The sequence below is a fragment of the Sapajus apella genome, unplaced genomic scaffold (genome assembly GCF_009761245.1).
Source record: "Sapajus apella isolate SASKATOON/1434 unplaced genomic scaffold, GSC_monkey_1.0 scaffold22, whole genome shotgun sequence".
NCBI lineage: Eukaryota > Metazoa > Chordata > Mammalia > Primates > Cebidae > Sapajus > Sapajus apella.
This window is the reverse complement of record NW_022436962.1, coordinates 26,400,207-26,423,628: the sequence shown is the minus strand read 5'-3', so window position 1 is coordinate 26,423,628 and position 23,422 is coordinate 26,400,207. Positions and strand designations below refer to the sequence as shown.

The following is a 23,422-nucleotide window of genomic DNA, read 5'->3' as shown; positions in this document are numbered from 1 at the left end:
CTTTTTTCCCCTGACTGCTGCTTTCTGTCATGTCAGAGGATGAAGTTTTTGCTGCTGCAGCAGAAGTACCTAGAATACCTGGAGGATGGCAAGGTCCTGGAGGCACTTCAAGTTCTACGCTGTGAATTGACGCCGCTGAAATACAATACAGAGCGCATTCATGTTCTTAGTGGGTAAGGAAACTGAGTTCTTGAACTTAGGTTAATGGAGAGCCAAAGTTATATTTCTTTAACGTTTTTCCAAAATATAAATACTTTTTTATTGCTAAATTATTAGATATTTGTCTAGGTAAACTCACTCCTATGTGTATGAACTATTTTTGTCATCCTAGGAAACTGTTCATATTAGGATAGAGATAAATTTAAGTGGGTGAAAAGGAGAAGAAAATGCGTATTGCCTGTGAAATGCTATTTTGAAATCTTTTATAAAAATCCTTTTACATTCCAAGGACAGCTTTTGTAGTTAAAAACAAAACAAAAATCATATGATGTGGATCGCAGTAAGCAATGACGTTTCCAGTATTGGTGCATACTAACTTTTTAAGTGAGTACTTGTCATGTGCCAGGCCCTTGCAGAGCTTTTCACGTAAATAGCCTCATTTCATCCTCACATCAACATCAGTCCTTTTTCAGGGGAGAAGGGGTAGAGACAGGATCTCACTATGTTGTCCAGTGTGGTCTCAAACTCCTGGCCTCAAGTGATCTTCCCACAGTGCTGGGATTACGGGCATGAGTCACTGTACCTGGCCACATTAATCCTTAAAATGTTAGAGTACTCAAAGCTTTGGTCCTGGGCCTCCTTTCTATTCTCTGTCTACATACTCTTCTTAGGCAATCTCATTCTATACCATGGATTCACATACTATCTGTATACCAGTGGCTCTTAAATTTATGCTTTCATCTGAACTATCAATGTTTATTTCCACTGGCATACTTGACATTCTCCACCTGGATGTTTCATAGATGTCTTGGTTATATGGGGCTGGAGTGCAGTGGCATGATCATAGTTCACTGCAGCCTCCAGTTTCTGGGTTCAAGCTATCCCCCAGCCTTACCCATCTAAGTAGGTAGGACTTCAGGCATGTACCACCATGTGTGGCTAATTTTTTCATTTTTTTGTAGAGACAGGTCTAGTTCCTCCTAGCCTTAAGCAATCCACCCACCTCAGCCTCCCAAGGTGGGATTATAGGCATGAGCCACTGCACCCAGCCTCAAAACAAAATTCTTGATTCACCTCTTCATGATAAATACACTCAACAAACTAGGAATAGAAAGGGACTTCCTTGCCCGAATAAAGGGTATTAATACAAACTCATGGGGCTGGCAGTGAAAGACTGAAAGCTCTCTTCCTGTGATCAAGAATAGGACAGTGATGTCTACTCTTGCTACTTCCATTCTGGAGGTTCTAGCCAAGGAAATTGAGCAAGAAAAAGGAATAAAAGGCATACAGGTTGAAAAGGAAAAAGTAAAACTACCTCTGTTCAAAGATGTCATGATTTTATATAAACAAAATTTAAGGAATCCACTAAAAAACTCTTAGAACTAGTAGGCAAGTTCAGCAAGGTTGTAGGTTATGAGATCAATACACAATAATGGTATTTCTCAATGAATAATTCAAAAAAATGGAGTTAAGAAAATAGTTTTATTTATACTAGCATAAAAAAGAATAACTGCCAGGAGTGGTGGCTCACACCTGTAATCCCAACACTTTGGGAGGCCAAGGCAAGCAGATCACAAGGTCAGGAGTTTGAGACCAGTCTGGCCAACATAGTGAAACCCCATCTCTACTAAAAATACAAAAAATTCGCCGAGTGTGGTGGCACACACCTGTAATCCCAGCTACTCAGGAGGCTGAGGCAGGAGAATCGCTTGAACCCAGGAGGCAAGCCTCATACTGCTTTTTCTTTATCTTTTAACTTTGACATGTATGGCCTAATTCTAAAACATCTCAAATTTTTATGTCTCTGAATCTCCATAGTTTCTAGCCTCGTTAAGCCATGGACATCTCTCTTAGAATATTATACTAGCTTCCTACCTCGTCTTCACTCATTCAGTAAATTTTTTTTTTTTTTTTTTTAATTGAGACAGAGTTTCACTATTGTCACCCAGGCTAGAGTGAAATGGTGCAATCTTAGCTCACTGCAACCTCCTACTTCCAGGTTCAAGCGTTTGTTCAGCCTTGCCTCCTGAGTAGCTAGGATTACAGGCATGTGCCACCATACCTGGCTAATTTTGAATTTTTAGTAGAGACAGGGTCCTACCACAGTGGCCAGGCTGGTCTCAAACTCCTGATCTTAGGTGATCCACCTGCCTCAGCCTTCTAAAGTGTGGGGATTATACGCATGAGCCACTACACCTAACTTCACTCTTAATTTCTTAACAATACATGTTTCACACAGCAGCCAGACAAATAAGTAAGCAAAAACCATAAATGATGTCTTTTCACTCTGTTGCCACTGGCTTTCCAGCAATCTTAAAGTAAAGCCCAAAATCTAATGCAAAGCCACAAAATCCCTGATATTCTTCTACCGTCTTTTTCTTTATTCGTTACTCTATAGTGACACTCATGATCTTTCTGTTCGTTAACTTGCCACCCCTTAAGGCATTTGCACTGCTTGTCCCCTCCATCCGAAATGCATGTCCCCTCCAGTCTTTGCATAGCTGGGTACTCCTTGCTCAATTCCCAGCCTGAGCATGATCTTCTCCCATTATTACCCATAGGTATTCTCTGTTACATCACTCTGTTTTTAATTTTTTTTTTTCTTTATAGCATTTTTCACTATATGATGTGACTCCAGCATTGAGAACAAATATGTGACACATAATGAGTTTGTAAATACAAAATGATGGACAAAAGAATGGGCCCAAGATAAGGGCGCATTCCTTGCAGATAAGGAAACTGAGCCTCAAAGAAATTAAGTAACCAGCACAGTTTAAAGCTAATAAATCAGAAAGCCAAGACTCAAAACCTGGTTTGACTGATTCCAGAGTCATTGGTTTTACCCACCACCACATCTTGAAACAGTAAATTCTTCAAGTTTTTTGAGATGGGGCCTTGCTGTGTTGCCTAGACTGGTCTTGAACTCTTGTGCTCAAGCAGTCCTCCCACCTTGGCTTCCCAAAATGCTAGGTTTACAGGCATGAGCCACCATACCTGGCCTGCTAGATGTTTTAATATGGTAGCTGAAAAATTATCTTGTTCTGTTTACCGTTTTTGGTTTTTTTTGTTTTTGAGACAGTGTCTCACTCCATCACCCAGGCTAAAGTGCAGTGGCACAGTCTTGGCACACTGCAGCCTCCACCTCCTGGGTTCAAGCAATTCTCCTGCCTCAGCCTCCCAAGTAGCTGGGATTACAAGCGCATGCTACCACACCCAGCTATTTTTTTTTTTAATTATTTTTAGTAAAGATGGAGTTTTGCCACGTTGGCCAGGCTGATCTCAAACTCCTGACCTCAGGTGATCCACCCGCTTCCGCCTCCCAAAGTGTTGGGATTACAGGCATGCTAATTACCTTTTTAATGCAGTATCTGATTTCTTTGTCATCTGAATATCATTTACAGGATGATTTTTTTTTCCCTGCTCTTATGTCAGAACATATAATTTAATCATGGGTTTTATTCTGAAGCAAGCCCTGAGTTTTTCGCCTAAGGAAATGGCCCAAAGGTGGCAAGATGTGGAACTGGGATGAGAACCCAGGGTTTCTTCTCAATCCAATGTCCTTTTAATTATACTATGTGACTTTCTGTAAAACAGAAATTCATTTGAAACTTTAAGATTTAATGTGTATTTTCACAAGGACATAGAAGCAATCATAAGCCATTTTTGTAAGATTTTAAAAGTGAACATTTCTTTCATATAATGATTGATAGTAAACTTTCCCCCAAATAATTTATTTTAGAAACAAAAAATATTCACAATATCCAACTTCCTATAGAGTATTTTCAGTATAATTACTTACTTTTTTTTAAGTATTTTTTGTTTTGTTTTGGCTAAAGCGGTATGTACTAAACAAGAGAACAAGTAGTTCTGTTTGGGAAGAGACTATTAAATCATTTAGATTCTAAATGAAATATGCTTTATGCAGTTAAGAAAGGGAGGTAGTGATACTCATGTTAACTGAGAGATTTCTGATATTTATTGAGCTCTACCTGTATAGCAGGTAGTAGACTAAGTACTTAATATGCTTCATCATCAAGAATTCTCATTACCCTATTTAACATTCTTTTTACAAGTGAGAACAGATTTGTCTGGCAGAGTATGAGACAAAACAGCAGGAGAGTTACTTGCCACATCTAATCTCCATGTTTGAATAATACTTTCACTTCTTTTACTTTCAAAGCCCATTCTCCTGCGAAGAGCCAAAACCAGGTCAGGGTCACACTCCCAGCAGGGGTCCCTTGTTTATTCTCCAAAATCTGAACTTTAGCATTTATTCCACTTTCTGTACATATAGTGAGCAATAAAACAGTTACCCATTTTTGTGCTTTGGGATCTCAGTATCTTTCACAAGATGACACAGATGATTATCCAGTTATACTATTTCTAGATTGATGTTTATTATAGTTTTAAAGGTATGTTCTTTGAGTTTTATTCTACTGTTCAGAAGTAGTTAAGTTAGCCTAGTGGTTAAGAGCAAGTTCTATAGCTAGAATGCCTAAGTTTATATTCCTTCTTTGCCTCTTAACCCTAGGCCAGTTACTTAAGCTTTCTGTGCCTTGGTTTTTTCATTTATAAAAACAGAATAATAATAGTGCTTACAGGGTTGTTATAAACATTAAAGGAAGTAATATATGTTGACTGCTATAGCAGAACCTGCACAATAAGAGCCATATTTATATAATATATAATGATAATGTTGGAATATGTTCTGTTAATAGATAATATATATTTAGCTATTGTTGCTTTACATTTTAGTCATTTTATGCAGGTACCAGATTAATTAGTTGAGTCCACTATAGAAATTTCTTGTTATGTATTAGTAAGGAGCAGATAGCCAGATCGTCAGTACTTTTCAATTCTATATATTTAAAAGAAATGTGCTTGATATTAGTTGCTTTCTCTGTTGTATTTTTAGGTATCTGATGTGTAGCCATGCAGAAGACCTACGTGCAAAAGCAGAATGGGAAGGCAAAGGGACGGCTTCCCGATCTAAACTCTTGGACAAACTTCAGAGTAAGAGTCTTAATTTTTTATGTTTCTGCGTTTTCCCTTAGATTATAAATGGATACAATGCATCAACTAGGAAGACATACCTAGACATACTTTTATTGAGTGGTTAGAAGACGGAGAATCCATTTTTGCAGACTCTGTCATGGAGTCTAGGAAAGTAACCTCAGGAGTCAATGAAAGGGCACTGGTTCCAGAGCCCCCCTTTTTTCAATTGTTTTATGCAGTGATGCTCTCCCTTAAGATTTTGTTTGTGGGGAAAGTTCCATATTTAGAAAAAAAAATATGTAAACCACAGTTTTAAGTCACAAGTGCTTTAAAGATTTATTGATTTCGATAGTAAGGCCCAAGTTTCTTTAGGTAAATTGTTTTCTTCTTCCCCAACTGTGTTACGTTACTTCTAGATTGTAACACGGGTTTCATTTTTGCCATATTTTTATGTAAAAGATGTTGTTCTCTCTGAAAATTATATGATTCTATAGTTTTGATGTTGAGATGACAGTGAAGATCCTAAGAATCACAAAGCCATGTAGCTGGGGAGGTGAGGTATAAAGGCATTCAGGGATTGCAATAGGTTGGTGTTGATCTCAAAACACCCGTTACTCCCTGAATTCACACAGTATCTTTGGCATTTGGAGCAGTTTGCACTTGATCCTAGCCAAAAGGCCAAGAAGTGATTTTTAGAGCAGTTTAATGGGAACTAGAACTTGACCTGCTCTTTGTTAAGTGGAGACTTTACTTATACCTGGTCTCCTTCTGGTACACAGTCATTATCTGATAATCTTTTCATTGTTTTCTTTTTGTTCATTTTGTTGTTATTCCCCACTTATCGTTCCTGTCTCTAGAAAATCCACATACAAAATAAACCCCTCCCACCCAAGTATATCCATTCTAGGAACAACATAGTTATTGCTGCTGACAGATATTGATAAAGTTCACATAACACATCACCCAGAATTTCTCTACTTAAGGAATAGATACTATTGGGGTAGGAACAAGTACAGCAGAAGATAAGCAAATGTCTTAAATAAAAGTTTACAGCTTATTATTTCTCTTTTTTGAAATATTTTCTATTAAAGCCTATTTACCACCATCAGTGATGCTTCCCCCACGGCGTTTACAGACTCTCCTGCGGCAGGCGGTGGAACTACAAAGGGATCGGTGCCTATACCACAATACCAAACTTGATAGTAATCTAGATTCTGTGTCTCTGCTTATAGATCATGTTTGTAGTAGGTAAGAGGAAAACTTTTCATATTCTGAAATAGGCTAACATTTACAAACTTGGTGATGCATTTATTTTGTTTTCTTTTTAAGAGTTTTATCCTGTAGCTATATAACAATTCTTGTCTGATTTAGCATTTGTTCACAAGTAAAACTAGAACAACTAAACTTGAAAATTATGAGAAATTTCTATGTTTACATAGTAACCATACCTTGAGAACTGAAACTGGGAAGCCAGTTTTCCTTATCCACAGGCTTGGTTAGTTGTTTTCTGTGTCTGACAATTTAACTATGTCCCAAATTATTTACTGCCAATAAAGATCATGGTAATACTTTTTTCTTAATGAAAGTTCTGCGTTTTAGTAGAAGATGGACTCTAAAAATGGTTAGAACAACAGATACTGGATTTTTTTAACTGTGTCTACCCATGTACATAATTTAACTTGTAAGAATTCAGGCTTCTCTTTTGACATTAGGAGTGCTTTGAGTAAAAATATACCTGCTATTTTAATAGTCTCTAAAATTAAAGCATAGCTTTATTTTGTTCTTGGTTTTTTGTTTCTTTTTCAGACACAGTCTCTCTTTGTTGCCCAGAATAGGATTGGCACGGCATAGGCCACTATAGCCTTGAGTGCTTAGGCTCAAGCAGTCCACTCACCGCAGCCTTCCAAGTAGCTAGGACTATATAGGCATGTACTACCATGCCTGGCTAATTCTTAAATTTTTATGTAGAGATGGGGTTTCTCACCCCAGCTGGTCTCAAACTTCTGGCCTCAGGCAATTGACACTTCTGCCTTGGCCTCCCAAAGTGTTGGGATTATAGGCGTGTGCCTCCGTGCTGGGCCTATAGCATAGCTTTAATTTTAAGATATCGAAAAGCAAATTGTGAAATATTTCAAACTTCAAAAAGGAAAGATTTGGGTCTGGTGAACCACACACAAAGAAGTAGCTGTATTCATGTGCTCAGTTGCTTTTACCAGTGATCATCAAAGAAGTAATGAAAGTAACATAAATAAGGACAAATGCATTTTAAGTGTGAGGGCTTTGGAATAACAAGGAACTTCTCAATAACCATAAAAATTGTCTATATATGTATATCTTTACTGTGATTTCAAATAATTTTTTACATGTGTATAAACTACTTTTATATGTATTGAGTTTTTACCTCACTCTCCCTACTTGAAGTAAAAAATAATAATTGTTTGAGATATTGGCCTTAAGTTACTTAAAATGGTCATGTTATCTTAAAGTATTAGATTATTTCTTGGTGCATATCTTAAGTGTTCTACATGAAGGTGATTAGAAATTTTTTCCCCTATCCTTTTTAAACCCTTTAATACTGTTCGATAACTTGTTTCTGAGGATTTTAAAATCTTTTTGTATACATTGAATAGAGGTAGGAAGAGCTAATAGATTAAAAGGCTATATAGTTTCATGGTTCATAGCTCCATGAACAGATTTGAGAACAGTGTTAAGACACTTTTGAACCCAAATTTTTTTTTGCTTCATAAATTTAAATATTTTGAAAGATGATGGCTAGACATGATGGTTCAAGAGGAATCTAGGTTAAGAGCTTGTCTTCCTGTTTGGAAACTGATATTTATGGGGACATGACCAAAGTGTTTTAACATCTACATCAGTACCTATGAAACTAAATGATGAAAAATATTTAATCTAACATTTTCCAACCCTCAGATCAGGGACCAGGTCTCATAAGCCTCTGTAGAAAAGCAGTCCAGAGTTTTACATAGGAATGAAATCATCCTTGTTCTTCTGAAATAACCATTAATCAATGGTTATTAGAAGATCTTCTCTGTAGTCTTAAACAAAACAAAACTTTCACTCTATGCTCCTAGTTATCTCTCTTTCTCTCTCCCCCTCCACTTTAGAACTAACTTCTTAAAATCATTACCTACTAAACAGTCACAATGTTTGTGGCCTTGCTTTTCCTTCACTCATCAGATTTCTTTGGTATTAAGGCTTGTGTAGCTAACACAACACCAGAATTGGTGATATTGGTGAGAACACCTCTGTTACATTCAGTGGATATTTTCTAGCCTGTCTTCACCAAATTTATCTCCTGAGCCTTAGACCTTAATACCACAATTTGGGTTGCTCGAGTACATTAAACACAGCATGCCCAAAATACAAATTCCTTTTCCTCTCACCTATTTTTGCAAAGTTTGCTTTTTCTTAAATACCCTACCTCAGTGAAAAGCAACCATCTACCCAGTTTTCCCAACCCAGAAAATTAGGAGTCAGCCTTAGCCTTTCACTCTAGAGATTTTAAAGACACTAAGAGAATAATGTCAGACATTACATTACATACACAGTCTTGAGAGTGAATTCTGCCCTTTATTGCTAAGCTGGAAAAATAGAACCAGAATTTATTTATTTTTTAATTAAAAAGAAATTTTATTCAACACAAGTTTTTGCTCTGTAGCCCAAGTTGGAGTGCAGTGGTGCAATTACAGCTCACGGTAGCCTTGAACTCTCATCTCAGCCTCCTGAGTAGCTGGGCCTTCAGGCATGGACCACCACAAACTGCTAATTTTAAAAAAAGTTTTTTGGCCAGGTGTGGTGGCTCACGCCTGTAATCCCAGAACTTTGGGAGGACAAGGCGGGTGGATCACAAGGTTAAGAGATTGAGACCATCCTGACCAACATGGTGAAACCTCATCTCTCCTGAAAATAAAAAAAGTAGCCAGGTGTGGTGGCTTGCACCTGTAGTCCCAGCTTCTCGGGAGGCTGAGGCAGAAGAATCGCTTGAACCCAGGAAGCCGAGATTGCAGTGAGCTGAGATCATGCCATTGTACTCCAGCATGATGACAGAGCAAAACTCCGTCTCAAAAAAAAAAAAAAAAATTCTTTTTGGGTGTGTTTTTGTTGTTGTTTTGTGCCTTTTTTTTTTTTTTTTTTTTTTTTTTTTGGTGATGGGGTTGCTTACTGTGTTACCCAGACCAATCCCAAACTCCTGGCCTCAGGTGATCCTCTCACCTTGTCCTTCCAAAGTGCTGGGATCACAGGCATGAGCCACCACACTGGATCTGAAGCTGAATTTAATTTCTATTATTTATCTAAAAGTCTTCAAAAGAAAAGTCGCTAATTTTTGTTACGTGCTTTACTCTTTTAGAGACTAGATTTCAGTATTGAAACTAGAAAACTATTTTCAGAAATTAAATCTTAGCTTTGAAATTAAATATCAGCTTTTTTTCTGGAGAATAAGGAATTATGAATAAATGAATTATGACTTTTTAAAAATCCTGATGTACACTGAAAAGATTTACTAGATTGTATACAATTTCTAGGCAGGGCACGGTGGCTCATGCCTGTAATCCCAGCACTTTGGAGATCACTTGAGCCCAGGAGTTTGAGACCAGCCTGGGCAACAAGGTGAGACCCTGTCTCTAGTAAAAATGTAAAAATTAGCTGGGTGTGGTGGTGGGCACCTTTAATCCCAGCTTCTCAGGAGGCTGAGGTAGGAGAACTGAATTGCTTTTGAACCTAGGAGGTGGAGGTTGCAGCGAGCTGAGATTACGCCACTGCACTCCAGCCTGGGCAACAAGAGCAAAACTCCATCTCAAAAAAAAAAGAAAAAAAAAAACAGTCCAGATACAGTGGCTCACACCTGTAATCCCAGCCCTTTGGGAGGCCGAGGTGGGTGGATCACCTGAGGTCAGGAGTTCGAGACCAGCCTGGCCAACATGATGAAACTCCGTCTCTATCAAAAATACAAAAAAATTAGCAAGGCATGGTGGCCTATACCTGTAATCCCAGCTATTGGGGAGGCTGAAGTGGGAGAATCACTTGAACCCAGCAGGCGGAGGTTGCAGTAAGCCAAGATCGTGCCACTTGCACTCCATCCTGGGCAACAGAATGAGACTCAGTCTCAAAAAAAAAAACAAACAAAGATAAACATTAGAGGAGGAAAAAACTATTTCTGATACTGAAATTGTTTATTTCATTGGAATTTATCCAACAGTGCCTTGAAAAATATGATTTAAAAATGGGATTTGAAAAGAAAACTGGCCTTGGAATTAACCATAGGTCCAAATCCTAGTACAATTACTTACCAGTTTTATGACATCTAGTAAGTTATTTGTCCTCTTTGAGCCCCATGAAAATGGGGATTAATAGTACTTATATGAGCAATATTATATGTAAAGTCTGTAAAGCAGCATTTGGCATCTACTAAGTGCTTAATAAATCATCTAGTATTGATTATTTTATCTAAAAATCACACATATAGAGTAATAATGTTAAAGCAATTTAATTTGAAAATCTGAAAGCTTAAAATAGCCTCCAAATAGCCATCTAAGGTAGATTGCCATGTGTACCAAATAAAGAACCTTAATTTATTTTTAAATATATTTTTAAATATATATTATGTTTCAGGCTCATTAATTGACAAAATAAAATTTTTAATTATTGATGAGAAAGAGAAGGAAGAATGTGTTTCAGGATAGACTTAAAAGTGTATCCATTAATGTTTAAATAACATTGGGTTTTTTTTGGCGGGGGATGGGGAGGCAGGGGTGGGGGGTGTTGCTGTTGTTGTTTGAGACTGAGTCTCGCTCTGTCACCCAGGCTGGAGTGGAGTGGTGCCATCTCGGCTCACTGCAACCTTCACCTTCCAGGTTCAAGCGGTTCTCCTGCCTCAGCCTTCCGAGTAGCTGAGACTACAGGCATGCGCCACCACGCCCAGCTAATTTTTGTATTAGTAGAGATGAGGTTTCGCCATGTTGGCCTGCCTAGTCTTGAACTCCTGACCTCAGGTGATCTGCCCACCTCAGCCTCCCAAAGTGCTGGGATTACAGGCGTGAGCCACCATGCCCAGCCTACTTAAATAACATTTTTTATAATACAGAGAATTTATAATATTATATAATTTATAATACAGAGAATGTCTAAACAGTAGCCACTAACTACATGTGTCCATTTAAATTCAAGTTCCTCCAGCTTACTGGCCACATTTCAAGTGTTCAATAGCCATTTGTAGTGAGGGCTACCATATTAGTTCAATACCCATTGTAGTGAGGGCTACCATGAGTATATAGCATTTCCATTGTCACAGAAAGTTCTATTGGACAGTGCTGATGTAGAGGTTGGAAAAGAATGATTTTTTAAAATGAGTACTTAATGAAAATAGTCATTTAAATTGGTAAACTGGATCATAAATCACAAAATTATTTGCCTTTGATATATAATATTGGTTGCCATTTAAGAGGTACTAGCTAAGTGTCAGATTCAGTCTAAATGGTTTATAGTCATTTTCTCTTCCTCTTATTTCATCCTTGTATAAGGAATTCTATATGGCAGATACCTTAATCTTTGATGGTTGGAAAAATTGAGGTTAATTTAATCTCTGAGAATCATAGCTAAGTGGCTGAGCCAAGATTTGAATCTAAGTCTGTGAGACTCTACTACTCCCATTCTTAAGGCTTTGCTCTTAACTGTTGCACTCCTTGCCATATATTGCATTTCTCCTGTGCTTCCCCAAAAATATTATTAATCACATTTGAGTATTGCATTCCAAAAGTTTTAAATGCATTTCAATTCTTAGAAGAATTCTAAGAACCTCATTAGGTAGATATTATCTCCTTTTGTAGTTGTGGGAACTCATGCTGAGAGTAGCTAAGTAACTTGCCAAAGACATTAAAGCTTATAAGTGAAAAGGGACCTAAACTCATTATCTGGAGCTGTAATGCCTATCCTGATTTTGGTTTTGGTTTGTTTGTTTTTTGAAACGGTCTCACTCCGTCACTCACGCTGGAGTGCAGTGGTGCAATCACACCTCACTGCAGTCTCTTAACTCCCAGGCTCAAGTAATACTCCCACCTCAGCCTCCCCAGTAGCAGGTCAAAAAAATTTAGCTGGGTGTGTTGTCACAGGCCTGTGGTCCTAGCTACTCAGGAGGCTGAGGTGGGAGGATCTCTTGAGCAGGCAGTCAAGGCTGCAGTGAGCTGTGATTGTGCTACTGCACTCCAGCCTGGGCAACAGAGAGAGACCCTGTCTCAGAAAAAGTAAAAATAATAAAAAATGTATAAATGCATTTATTTCTTATTTTTAAATAGTGATGTGATCTTCAAAGAAGTTTTATCGGTTATTTAATCTTTTGTGTTATTATTACTCTAATCTGTTTCGAAAGAATAATAATTTGTAGACCTCTTTGTTTTAGGAGGCAGTTCCCATGTTATACACAGCAGATCCTTACGGAGCATTGTAATGAAGTGTGGTTCTGTAAATTCTCTAATGACGGCACTAAACTAGCAACAGGATCAAAAGATACAACAGTTATCATATGGCAAGTTGATCCGGTATGTACCCCAATATGAGTGTCTATATTGCAAAAGGGGGTAATTTTGAATCTAATTCATTGATTTCATATTTTTAAGTATACGTATATCAGTCGTAGTATTTTCCAACAGCATTTTTTGTCATCTTTATTTCTTACATCTTCATGTGTTGTATAGATAATATATATAAATTAATATTATCAGCATTATTTATGTATCAGTGATAATCCTAAATCTGTGTATGCATTATCTAATTTAATATTCTGAAAAACCCTGAGGTGCCAACATCTCCTATATTCATATGAGGAAACTGAGGTAGAAATTAAATACTTTGACTCTCACAGCTAGTAAATGGTAAAGTTTGACTCAAATCCAGGAATATCTTAACTCCAAACCCACTGCTATTAACATCTCTGCCAGTTTATATCTTTAATACTTGGTTGAACAATTAGGCCAGGCACGGTGGCTCATACTTGTAATCCCAGCACTTTGAGAGACTGAGGCAGGAGGATCACTTGAGCTCAGGAGTTCAAGACCAGCCTGGGCAATATAGGGTGAGTCTTTCAAAACAAAAAATTAGTCAGGCATGGTTGTACACACCTGTAGTCCCAGCTACTTGAGAGAATGAAGTGGGAGGATCACTTGAGCCCAGGAGGTGGAGACTACAGTAAGCTATGATCTTGACACTGCACACTGGAGCCTGGGCAACAGAGTGAGACACTGTCTCAAAAAAAAAAAAAAAAAAAGAAAAGAAAGAAAGATTAATACAATGTCCATTCTGTCCCAAGCACAAGTTAGAAAAAGACTCATTACCCTTTTGCTTTCTGAAGCCCATTATTATCTTGTATAATTGGTGGACCTTGTGTATGCCCTCCTCACCTTGTTTTCCCATTGATATATATTTTATTTTGGATTTAAAATTCTGAGTTCCCTCTAAAATCAGATAAATGTGTGTTTATAACCAAATGACCTATGGATTTGTTGTGAGTAATAAGTATTTTCATTTATTTCAACTAGTTGAACACTTTTCAAGTGATCAAAGAAGCACATGACTCCAGATAGGTTAAGGAGCTATATTTGGTTTAGGAGTCATTCACATAAAATAGACTTATTTTCAAGTTTAGAATTAAAATATGATATTAGCCCAAGATAAAAGTTTTGGGCCCCCATCTTGAGAAAAATAGAAAAAGGAAACGATAGATGGAAGTATTTTTTTTTTTTTTCTTAGTGTCTCTGTTGCCCAGGCTGGAGTGCAGTGGTACAATCTCGGCTTACTGCAACCTCCACCTCCTAGGTTCAAGAGATTCTCATGGCTCAGCCTTCCAAGTAGCTGGGACTATAGGCGTGCACTACTACGCCTGGCTAATTTTTGTATTTTTAAAGTAGAGACGGGGTTTCACCATGTTAGCCAGGCTAGTCTCATACTCCTGACCTCAGCTGATCGCCCACCTCGGCCTTCCAAAGTGCTGGGATTACAGGTGTGAGTCACCATTCCCAACCTAACAGTTCTTTTTAGAAGAGAATTGAAGTTGAGGGCACACAGCAATTCTTGCATACCTATATGCTACGAGCAATGAAGAAAGGTAAATAAGATACATTCTTTACCATAAAGCAGTGGTTCTTTACATTTTTTTGGTACCGCTTGTCTCTTTGGCAGTTTGGCAAACTTTATGGTCTCTTTCTCAGAATGTGTTTAAATGCATAAACCAAAGCACATAGCAAGGCCAAATATATGTTATATGTTCATTACTAAGGAAAGCCAATTATATTGATACATAGTTATTTACATAATACAAAAAACATTTTTGAATGCTTTATTAATGTATTACATAATAAAGTCTAGCAGCAGATATAAGTATCAGAATTTTGAAGTAATGAGCATAAATATCTGCAACAACTATAATATGATATGAAAAGATTTAAGATTTCTGTTGTTAATGGAGTTACCTAATACCACCTAGTATACTACCTACCGGTACCTAATATATTACCTAATATAATTACTGATATACCCAATACTGCTAATACTGCCTTGTTAATTGCTTGCATATAAGAATGAAGGAAATGCCAAATTTCAGGCTGTGTTTAATGAAAATAGAGATGTCTTTTTCCCATTTAAATTCATAGATCCCTGATTCTATTACATTCTTGTAGATCTCAAGTTAAAAATGCCTGTGAAAAGAATGTACAGTTTAAATGAAAACAAAATGCATTGAAATAAGGATGATACATAATAGGTAATACATAAAGTATTATGAAACCACAAGGGAGCTTTACTGTGCATCACACAGTAGACAACAGGAAAGGAGCATTATAGGAAGAGAGGAAAACCTCTTGCCCTCCTCTCCCTCTCCCAAAAAAAAAAAAATGTAAGAAAATAGGATGAGTAATTGGCAGAGTGGGAAATTAGACTAGAAAAAGAGTTTGGGATCAAGTCATAGCCTTTGCACACTACTCTAAGTTCTGTTTTCATTCAGCAGTCATTTATTTGCATGACACCTGAAAAAGAAGGCAGTGATACCAAAACTGTGCTTTATTAAGTTTTTCCTAGTAGCAGTGTGTAAGAGTCCCCTTTCATTTAGCCAGCATTTATTAAACACCTGCTGTGTGCCAGGTCTTCTGCTATAGACAGACTAAGCACATGATAATACACTGTATTTGTTCTATAGTGGGTGCTACAGGCGCTCATAAAAGAAAGCCTCCTGGAACTGGAAAGCTAGGGAAAGTAAGAAAAGTAAATGTTAGATGAAGAAGAGGTAAAGAACTATTTAGGCAAAACTAGTTAGGATAGGCCCTTGGGCAAAAGAAAACATAGCATGGCACTTGGGTGGAAGAGTTTTGGGGGAAGAGTTTTGGGTAGAGTAGGAGTTGAGGTTAAGTAGCATCCAGATCAAGGAGGAGCTTTTGTATTCTTTGCTAAAAAGTTTAGACTCTTAAGCCAGTGTTTCCTAGCATGTTTTTGTCAGAATAATGGATATACAGAATGAAATAAGTGTTACATGTAAAGGGCCTCTGTTGCCAGATTAGCTTGGGAAATGCAGAGTTAATGCTTACATTCCAAAATGAAACATAGAGGCTTTTAGAGACCATACTTTTTAAATAGCTCTATTACAGTGAGTCCTCTGGGACTGTTTAACTCTTTTGGTATGATGGTATTTTTGTTATGTCAAATACTGTCTGAAGAAATTATAAGAAAATATATGCTCTTTTGGCTGGGTGCGGTGGGTCACACCTGTAAGCCCAGCACTTTGGGAGGCCGAAGTGGGTGAGTCCACCTGAGGTCAGGAGTTCAAGACCACCATGGTCAACAGGGGTGAAACACCATCTCTACTAAAAATACAGAAAAATTAGTCTGGCATAGTGGTGCATGCCTGTAGTCCCAGCTACGTGGGAGGCTGAGGCAGGAGAATTGTGTGAACCCAGGAGGCAGAGGTTGCAGTGAGCTCAGATCACGCCACTGCACTTCAGCCTGGGCGACAGCAAGACTTCATCTCAGACAAAATGCATATATATGCCCTTTTGAACTTGTGTGTGTCTGTATTTTTTTAATGGAGAGGAAAAAAAGAATACATTTAAGAGAGCCTGAAAAATTGAGTTGATGTAATTCCAGTGTCTACTTTGCTTTAACAGTTTTTCTTTGCCTTAAAAAAAAAATGAATTTTACCCATTCCCCCAAAAATCCAAGCAAAGTCACGTAGGCTTCACAAACATGTTATTTCCACTTTGAATATATTAGTATAAAGGTACTTTATACTTGTGAAGATACAGTATTAATGTTTTTCTTTTCAACTTTATCTTTTATAGGATTATATTTTTTTCATTCAAGTACATAAAACAGTTTTTGAGTTAAATATTTCTTTTTCTTTTTTAATTGAGACAGGGTCTTGCTCTGTTGCCCAGGCTGGAGTGCAGTGGTGGGATCTCAGCTCACTGCAACCTCCACCTCACGAATTCAAGCGAATCTCCTGCTTCAGCCTCCTGTGTAGCTGGAATTACAGGCACACGCCACCATGTTGGGCTAATTTTCGTATTTTTAGTAGAGACAGGGTTTCACCATATTGGCCAGGCTGGTCAAAACTCTTGGCCTCAAGAAATTCACCAACCTCATCCTCCCAAAGTGCTGGGGTTACAGGGATGAGCCACTGTGCCTGGCTAAGTTAAATATTTCTAAAGGAATTTGTCTTCAGTTGGAAAGCAAATCTTTGTGTTTATCTGGAAAAGTACTGTGAATGAAAATTTGTTCCTGGAAGATCTTGAGCTAGTCAAGAAGACTTAACTTGCTTAGCAAATTATTTAAACCACTTTGACCTAATGATACTACTGATCTAATACAAATATCTCATGCCTCTTACCCCCTTCCAAAAGAAGAATCAAAAGTAGTCACGTTGTTAACTATTTAATTTTGTCAAAACAATGATGATTTGGACTAGATAATTGTATGAATGAGAAATGTAGAGCTCAGTGAAGAAACAAGAGCATAAACATAATCTGTTTTTCAGTGACATTTGTCAGGAGAGGAGGAATCTCCAACCTAATTTTATCAGACTAGTTCCCAACTTTTTTCAACTGCTTGTGGGTCATTCATTGGAATTATCACCCCCCAGCCCAGGCTCAAAGCTAAACTCAACAAATCTTAAGACTGAAGTCTAAAACTTAATGTTTCTTCCCACCTTTAGCCAAATTCTTACTTCATCTGTTTCTTGTTAACATCCATCCCTGTCCCCTAAACCAGAAATCTGGAGGTTGTCTTTGAACATTTACTGTTACATTCTGTCATGTCATTTTTATCTCCACAATATCTTTTTTTAAAACAATAAGTGTGTCTCACTATGTCGAGGTTGGTCTTGGACTCCAGGACTCAAGCAGTCTTCCAGCCTCTGCCTTTGAAAGTACAGGCATGAGCCATAGTGCCCAGCCCAAAATATCTTTTGATCCTGACCTCCTTTAGTCCTTACCATCTTACATTAGGGCCTCATTTTTGCGGAACTAACTGCGAACTATGGCTCATTATGGCTCCATTGTCCCATTATGGTTTCTTTATCCTGTGTCTCTTCTTTCTGATTCATCTTCCACATTGTTATCCTAGTTTTCTTCCTAAAGCCAAATATCATACTATATATATTCCCTGGCTTACGAATTGTAAGTGGCTTTTCACACACACGAAAAATATAACCCCTTAACCTAAAACAAACATGTCAACTCTTGTTACCTTGTCACTTGCCATGTCTACATTTGCACTTCACAATTCAGCCCACATAGCTTATAATATGGGCTTTTAAGTGAGGCAGCCCAGATTCAAATCCCCGTTGCACTACAGGCACGTTTCTAACCTTTCTAAACCTTCATTTCTTCCCTATAATATGAGAAAGGGAATAATATCTTAGATTTGTGAAGATTAAATGAAGCATTGTTTGTGAATGGCACTAATATTGGTTAGCATTAATAAGTGGTAGCTTTGCTGGTAGCATTGTAAAATGGTGTAACCACTTGGAAAAGAGTTTGGCACCTTCTCAAAATGTTAAGCAGTTAGCATATGACCCAGAAATTCCACTCCTATGTATATACCCAAGAGAAATGGAAACATATGTCTACACAAAAACTCATACATATTCATAGCAGCATTATTCATAATAGCCAAAAAGTAGAGAAATAGCCCAAATGTTCATCAATTCATGAGTGGATAAACAAAATAATTATACTGTTAACTATTATTCAGCAATAAAAAGAAATGAAATACTAATACATTCTGTAACATGGATGAACCCTGAAAACATGCTAAGTGAAAAGCCAATTAAAAGACTGTATCATGTATAAGTCTATTTATATGAAACATCCAGAATAGGCAATAGAGACAGAGACAGAAAGTAGTGGTTGCCAGGGGCTGCGGGGAGGGGTGTGACGACTGCTGATGGGTAGGAGGTTTCTTTGGAAAATTATGAGAATGTTCTAAAATTAGATAGTGAGATGGTTGCACAACTCTGAATATGCAAAAATATACTGAGTTGTATACTTTAAAAGGATGAATTTTATGGTAAGTTACATCTCAATGAAGTTGTTTAAAAATACGTAAGAGATAGCTCTTATTATACCCATCTGTTTTCAGTTGCCTTGAAAGCTTTCTAAGGGCAAATTCAGTATATCTTTTTACATATATTAAAAATACAAATATATCTCTATGTGTTTATGTAGCAATACAATGACTTGTGTAGTAGATGCTTAATAGTATAGTATAGTAGATGATTAATGGATGTTGCAGTGTGAATGAATCTTTATGAAGCAAGCTATTAAAGGGAAAATTGGTCTGAAAATTTCCTCAGTTAAATTATCAAAGTACTTTGTAGTTATTTAAGTTCTTGCACCAAAAAATGACTTTAGTGACAGGAGTTAACTGAGTTGTCTATTTTCCCTCCTAGGATACACACCTGCTAAAACTGCTTAAAACATTAGAAGGACATGCTTATGGCGTTTCTTATATTGCATGGAGTCCAGATGACAACTATCTTGTTGCTTGTGGCCCAGATGACTGCTCTGAGCTTTGGCTTTGGAATGTACAAGTGAGCAAGTTCCATCTTTGGTTTAGCGTTTAAGTACAGCATAGCCGTAATATACATAGTCATTATAACATTATTGATTTATGTAACAGAACCATTCAACCTAAATTGCTATAATCTATCTCTTAGTTATTCAAGTAGAGCCCAAGTTTCCAGATTTATCAATTTAAATATTATGCTGAGTAATATAGTTTTGAAAGAATGATCAGTAAATATTTTCAGGATGTTTTGCTTTGTTCTGTGGGAATTTATACTATTTGCTGTGGTTCCTCAGAAAAGATTTTATAGTGGTTTCATAGTTTCACAACTGTACATTAGACCTACCTTTGAAATGCAAAAGGTCAGCATTAAACCAAATTTTCCATTCTAATGGCAGTTACACCATCTCCCTACCTATATTTAATTTACTAACCTAGTTTAGTGAAGCTAAATGATGTTTTCAGTACTTACAACTAAGGGCTTTATTGCTGGATTTTTTTTTTTTTTTTTGGAGACAGTCTCATTCTGTTGCCCAGGCTAGAGTGAAGTGGCATGATCTCGGCTCACTGCAGCCTCCGACTCCTAGGTTCAAGCGATTCTCCTACCTCAGCCTCCCGAGTAGCTGTGATTACAGGTGCCCACCACGCCTGGCTAATTTTTGTACTTTTAGTAGAGACAGGGTTACACCATGTTGGCCAGGCCGGTCTCACACTCCTGGCCTCAAGTGATCCACCTGCCTTGGCCTCCCAATGTGTTGGGATTACTGGCATGAGCCACCGCTCCCAGCCCATTGCTGTTCATATATGAAAATTTGAGTTTTATGCAGGATCCCATTTTAGGAAAAAATCAACATTAGGTTCAGTTTGTTATTTACATTCTGTGTTTTAGAAACTCTGTAGTTAACAATAGTAAGACTGCCTTACTGGTCAGACATATTCCTTGTTTTCAACTCCAGCTTTTTATTAAGAAAATTTTCAAATATTAATAATATTAAATTGAAAGAGGACAATGATGATCTGTATGCCCACCATTATAGATTCAATAACTGTTAATATTTTGTGATATTTTGTATATACATACATGCATAGATAACATAGAAATGCATTTGTGGCCGGCCGTGGTGGCTCACGCCTATATATCCCAACGCTTTGGGAGGCCAAGGCAGGTGAATCGTGAGTTTAGGAGTTCAAGACCAGCCTGGCCAGGATGGTGAAACCCGTCTCTACTAAAACTACAAAAATTTTCCAGGCATGGTGCCTATAATCCCAGCTACTTGGGAAGCTGAGGCAGGAGAATCTCTTGAACCCAGGCAACAGAGGTTGCCGTGAGCCAGGATTGTACCACTGTACTCTAGCCTGGGTGACAGAGTAAGACTCCATCTGGAAAACAAACTAAATAAAGGAAACATGCATTTGTACTTACATTTATATACATATCTAAAACATTTGAAAGTAAATTAGATATTTTGCCCTAAATACTTAAGCATGTATCTTTTAAAAAATAACATTCTACATATTCAAACACTATGATAGCTAAGAACATTAGCTGTAATTCTCTAATATCTAGTACTCATGATCAAAATTTACAGTTGTTCCCAAAATGGTTTTATATCATTTTTATAAGATCAGTATTTTAATCAATGTTGGATTTGTGATTGGGTTCAGGGAGGTGGCTAAACATAGAGTAGAATATTAAAATGGCTTTGTCTCAGTAAAACAGAACTTGAAGCAAGTCTGACCTAAAAGATCAAAGAAAACGTTTTTCCATTAACGCTTTCTTTTCACCTTCCAAAGGAGAAAGTATGTAGCCTTAATCCTGTAATAGAAATTTAATGTAGAGTGCCTTTGTAGTCTTCCTTTGACCAATTTTGAATTTCTGAACAATTAAACTATGTTCTAATGTAATTTTCATTGTGTAGGACTTTATATACTTAAACTTGTTCTAAAAGGATGATCTTTTAATCAGTTTTCAAATTTCTTTAATCATTTCCTATATTAGAAAAATTCTTACTAATCTACTAACCTCCTGTACTTACTATTCATAGCATAATGAGAGAAGACAAACCATTTCTGCCCTCAGAACTTAGTGTGTTAATGTATTTGTCAATGGAAAATGCCAGGAATTTAGCTATTGCTGTGTATTTGTGCTCTAAACTTTTAACTGTTTATATCAGTCAACCCAAAAGAGTAAATAGGGGAGAGTAGTTAACAGTTTGGGGGAAGGATTTACATTGAACACTTTTTTACCAGTGTAAAGGATACCTGGTTTTCTGGTTTTGTGCCCTCTTTGCTTTTAGTACTTGGCCCCAATTCCTAATCATACCCTTTGTTTTCACTCTTTTATTTCTACTTTTGATTACCCGTTTCTCACAGGAAAACTATGCCCATGTACTTTTTATTATATCAAGGGCAGCTATTATCTCTCAGATCCTGTTTCTAATCCGTGAACAAATGGAATCAAGACTAGATTAAATGGTATGTGGTGTATACCTTCTAAGTTGAGTAACTCAGAAAATGTAACAAGAGGATACCTGAGGGTTGTAACCACTAAATATTCTTAGTTAGAAATGCCATGGAATGGCTGTCTTAAACATTACAAAGGTTTCTTTTTATTACTCTTCATTGAAATAAGGTTGTGTGTCAGAAAACTGTTTTTTGCTCTCTTCCTGCCTTCCCTAATATATTGTGAATATTTGAATATGAAATTTAACATAATTTATTTAGACTGCCCTTGGCCTACTTTATGGGTATAGTTTTGCTTTCTTTTTTTTTTTTTTTTTTTTTCCTTTTTCTTTTTTTTTGTGAGACAGAGCCTCACTCTGTCACCCAGGCTAGAGTGCAGTGGCACAGTCTCAGCTCACTGTAACCTCCACCTCCTGCATTCAAGTGATTCTCGTGCCTCAGCCTCTTGAGTAGCCGGAGTTACAGGTGTGCACCACCACATATGGGCACAGTTTTTTACTCATTAATCATGTTCTTGAGAAATTGCTAATTGCATTAACTGCAGTTTTAGAATAAAATTTCTAAAGAACTTTGGACTGAGAAGTAGAAGCTCAGAAGGAATAGGTGTCTAGTCTTAGGCTTTTCATTATCTTGCTTGAGATAATGTGTTTTAGTTTATGAATATAATTAATTTAAGATGAGAGATTTATTGAAGTTTATCTCATCTGCTCTTTGCGTTACCTATGCCAGACATTGTTTAACTCCTGGGTTTTTTGGCAAGTCCTTAATTTCTCTTCTGAGTCCTGTAGTCTCTTTTTTGTAGGGGCACTTAAAACAATTCATTTCTCTAGTGAACTGGGAAACCAGCCAGACATCTATTATTATGTATTTTTTTTCACATATTTCCTTTAGAGAGGTATGTTGAAGGTCTCATTTACAGTTTTATTTCCTTATAGACAGGAGAACTAAGGACAAAAATGAGCCAGTCTCATGAAGACAGTTTGACGAGTGTGGCTTGGAATCCAGATGGGAAACGCTTTGTGACTGGAGGTCAGCGTGGGCAGTTCTATCAGTGTGTAAGTATTCAGTGCCCCCTTCCCAATGTCTCTTGATTTAAAAGCAAATTTAGTTTTGTTTAAACAATTTCCTTGACTCAGAATCTTATAAGCTGTACTCTATGGGCCAGGCACGGTGACTCACGCCTGTAATTCCAGCACTTGCGGAGGCCAAGGGGGGTGGATCACCTGAGATGAGGAGTTCAAGACCAATCTGGCCTACATCATGAAACCCAGTCTTTACTAAAAATACAAAAATTAGCTGGGCATGGTGGTGGGCACCTGTAATCCTAGCTGTTCAGAGGCTGAGGCAGGAATATCACTTGAACCCAGGAGGCAGAGGTTATGGTGAGCTGAGATTGCACCACTGCACTCCAACCTGGGCAACAAGAGTGGAACTCTTGTCTCAAAAAAAAAAAAATTAATTAATTAATTAATTAAAATAAAATATACTCTATGAAGACCTACTTTGCCATCATCCTAGACAAGCACTCTCCAGTAGAATTTTCTGGGTTATTTTTTCCTTTCTTTTAAACACTTCAAATGTTTGTACAAAGTATAGACTTCGGGTTTAGTAGAACAAAAAATGTCTTTTGCCAAACATTTTTGTTCTTGAAAGCAAGTTTCTGATTTATAAGAATTGAAAAGATTTTTTAAATGTCTTTTGAGGTTTTTAACCCTTTGAATTTTTTTTTTTTTTTTTTTTGACT

General features: G+C 37.2%; 1 protein-coding gene across 3 annotated transcripts in view; it reads left to right on the top strand.

The window, feature by feature from the left end:
- Nucleotides 1-23,422, top strand: part of WDR26 (WD repeat domain 26) — a 48,252-nt gene that overhangs the window by 9,633 nt on the left and 15,197 nt on the right. For all 3 annotated transcript variants that reach the window (XM_032289382.1, XM_032289384.1, XM_032289383.1), the window contains exons 4-9: nucleotides 37-173; nucleotides 5,075-5,172; nucleotides 6,246-6,402; nucleotides 12,569-12,707; nucleotides 19,100-19,240; nucleotides 22,614-22,733. In XM_032289382.1, coding sequence (XP_032145273.1) covers nucleotides 37-173; nucleotides 5,075-5,172; nucleotides 6,246-6,402; nucleotides 12,569-12,707; nucleotides 19,100-19,240; nucleotides 22,614-22,733 — 792 coding nt within the window. The remainder of the gene's footprint in view (nucleotides 1-36; nucleotides 174-5,074; nucleotides 5,173-6,245; nucleotides 6,403-12,568; nucleotides 12,708-19,099; nucleotides 19,241-22,613; nucleotides 22,734-23,422) is intronic.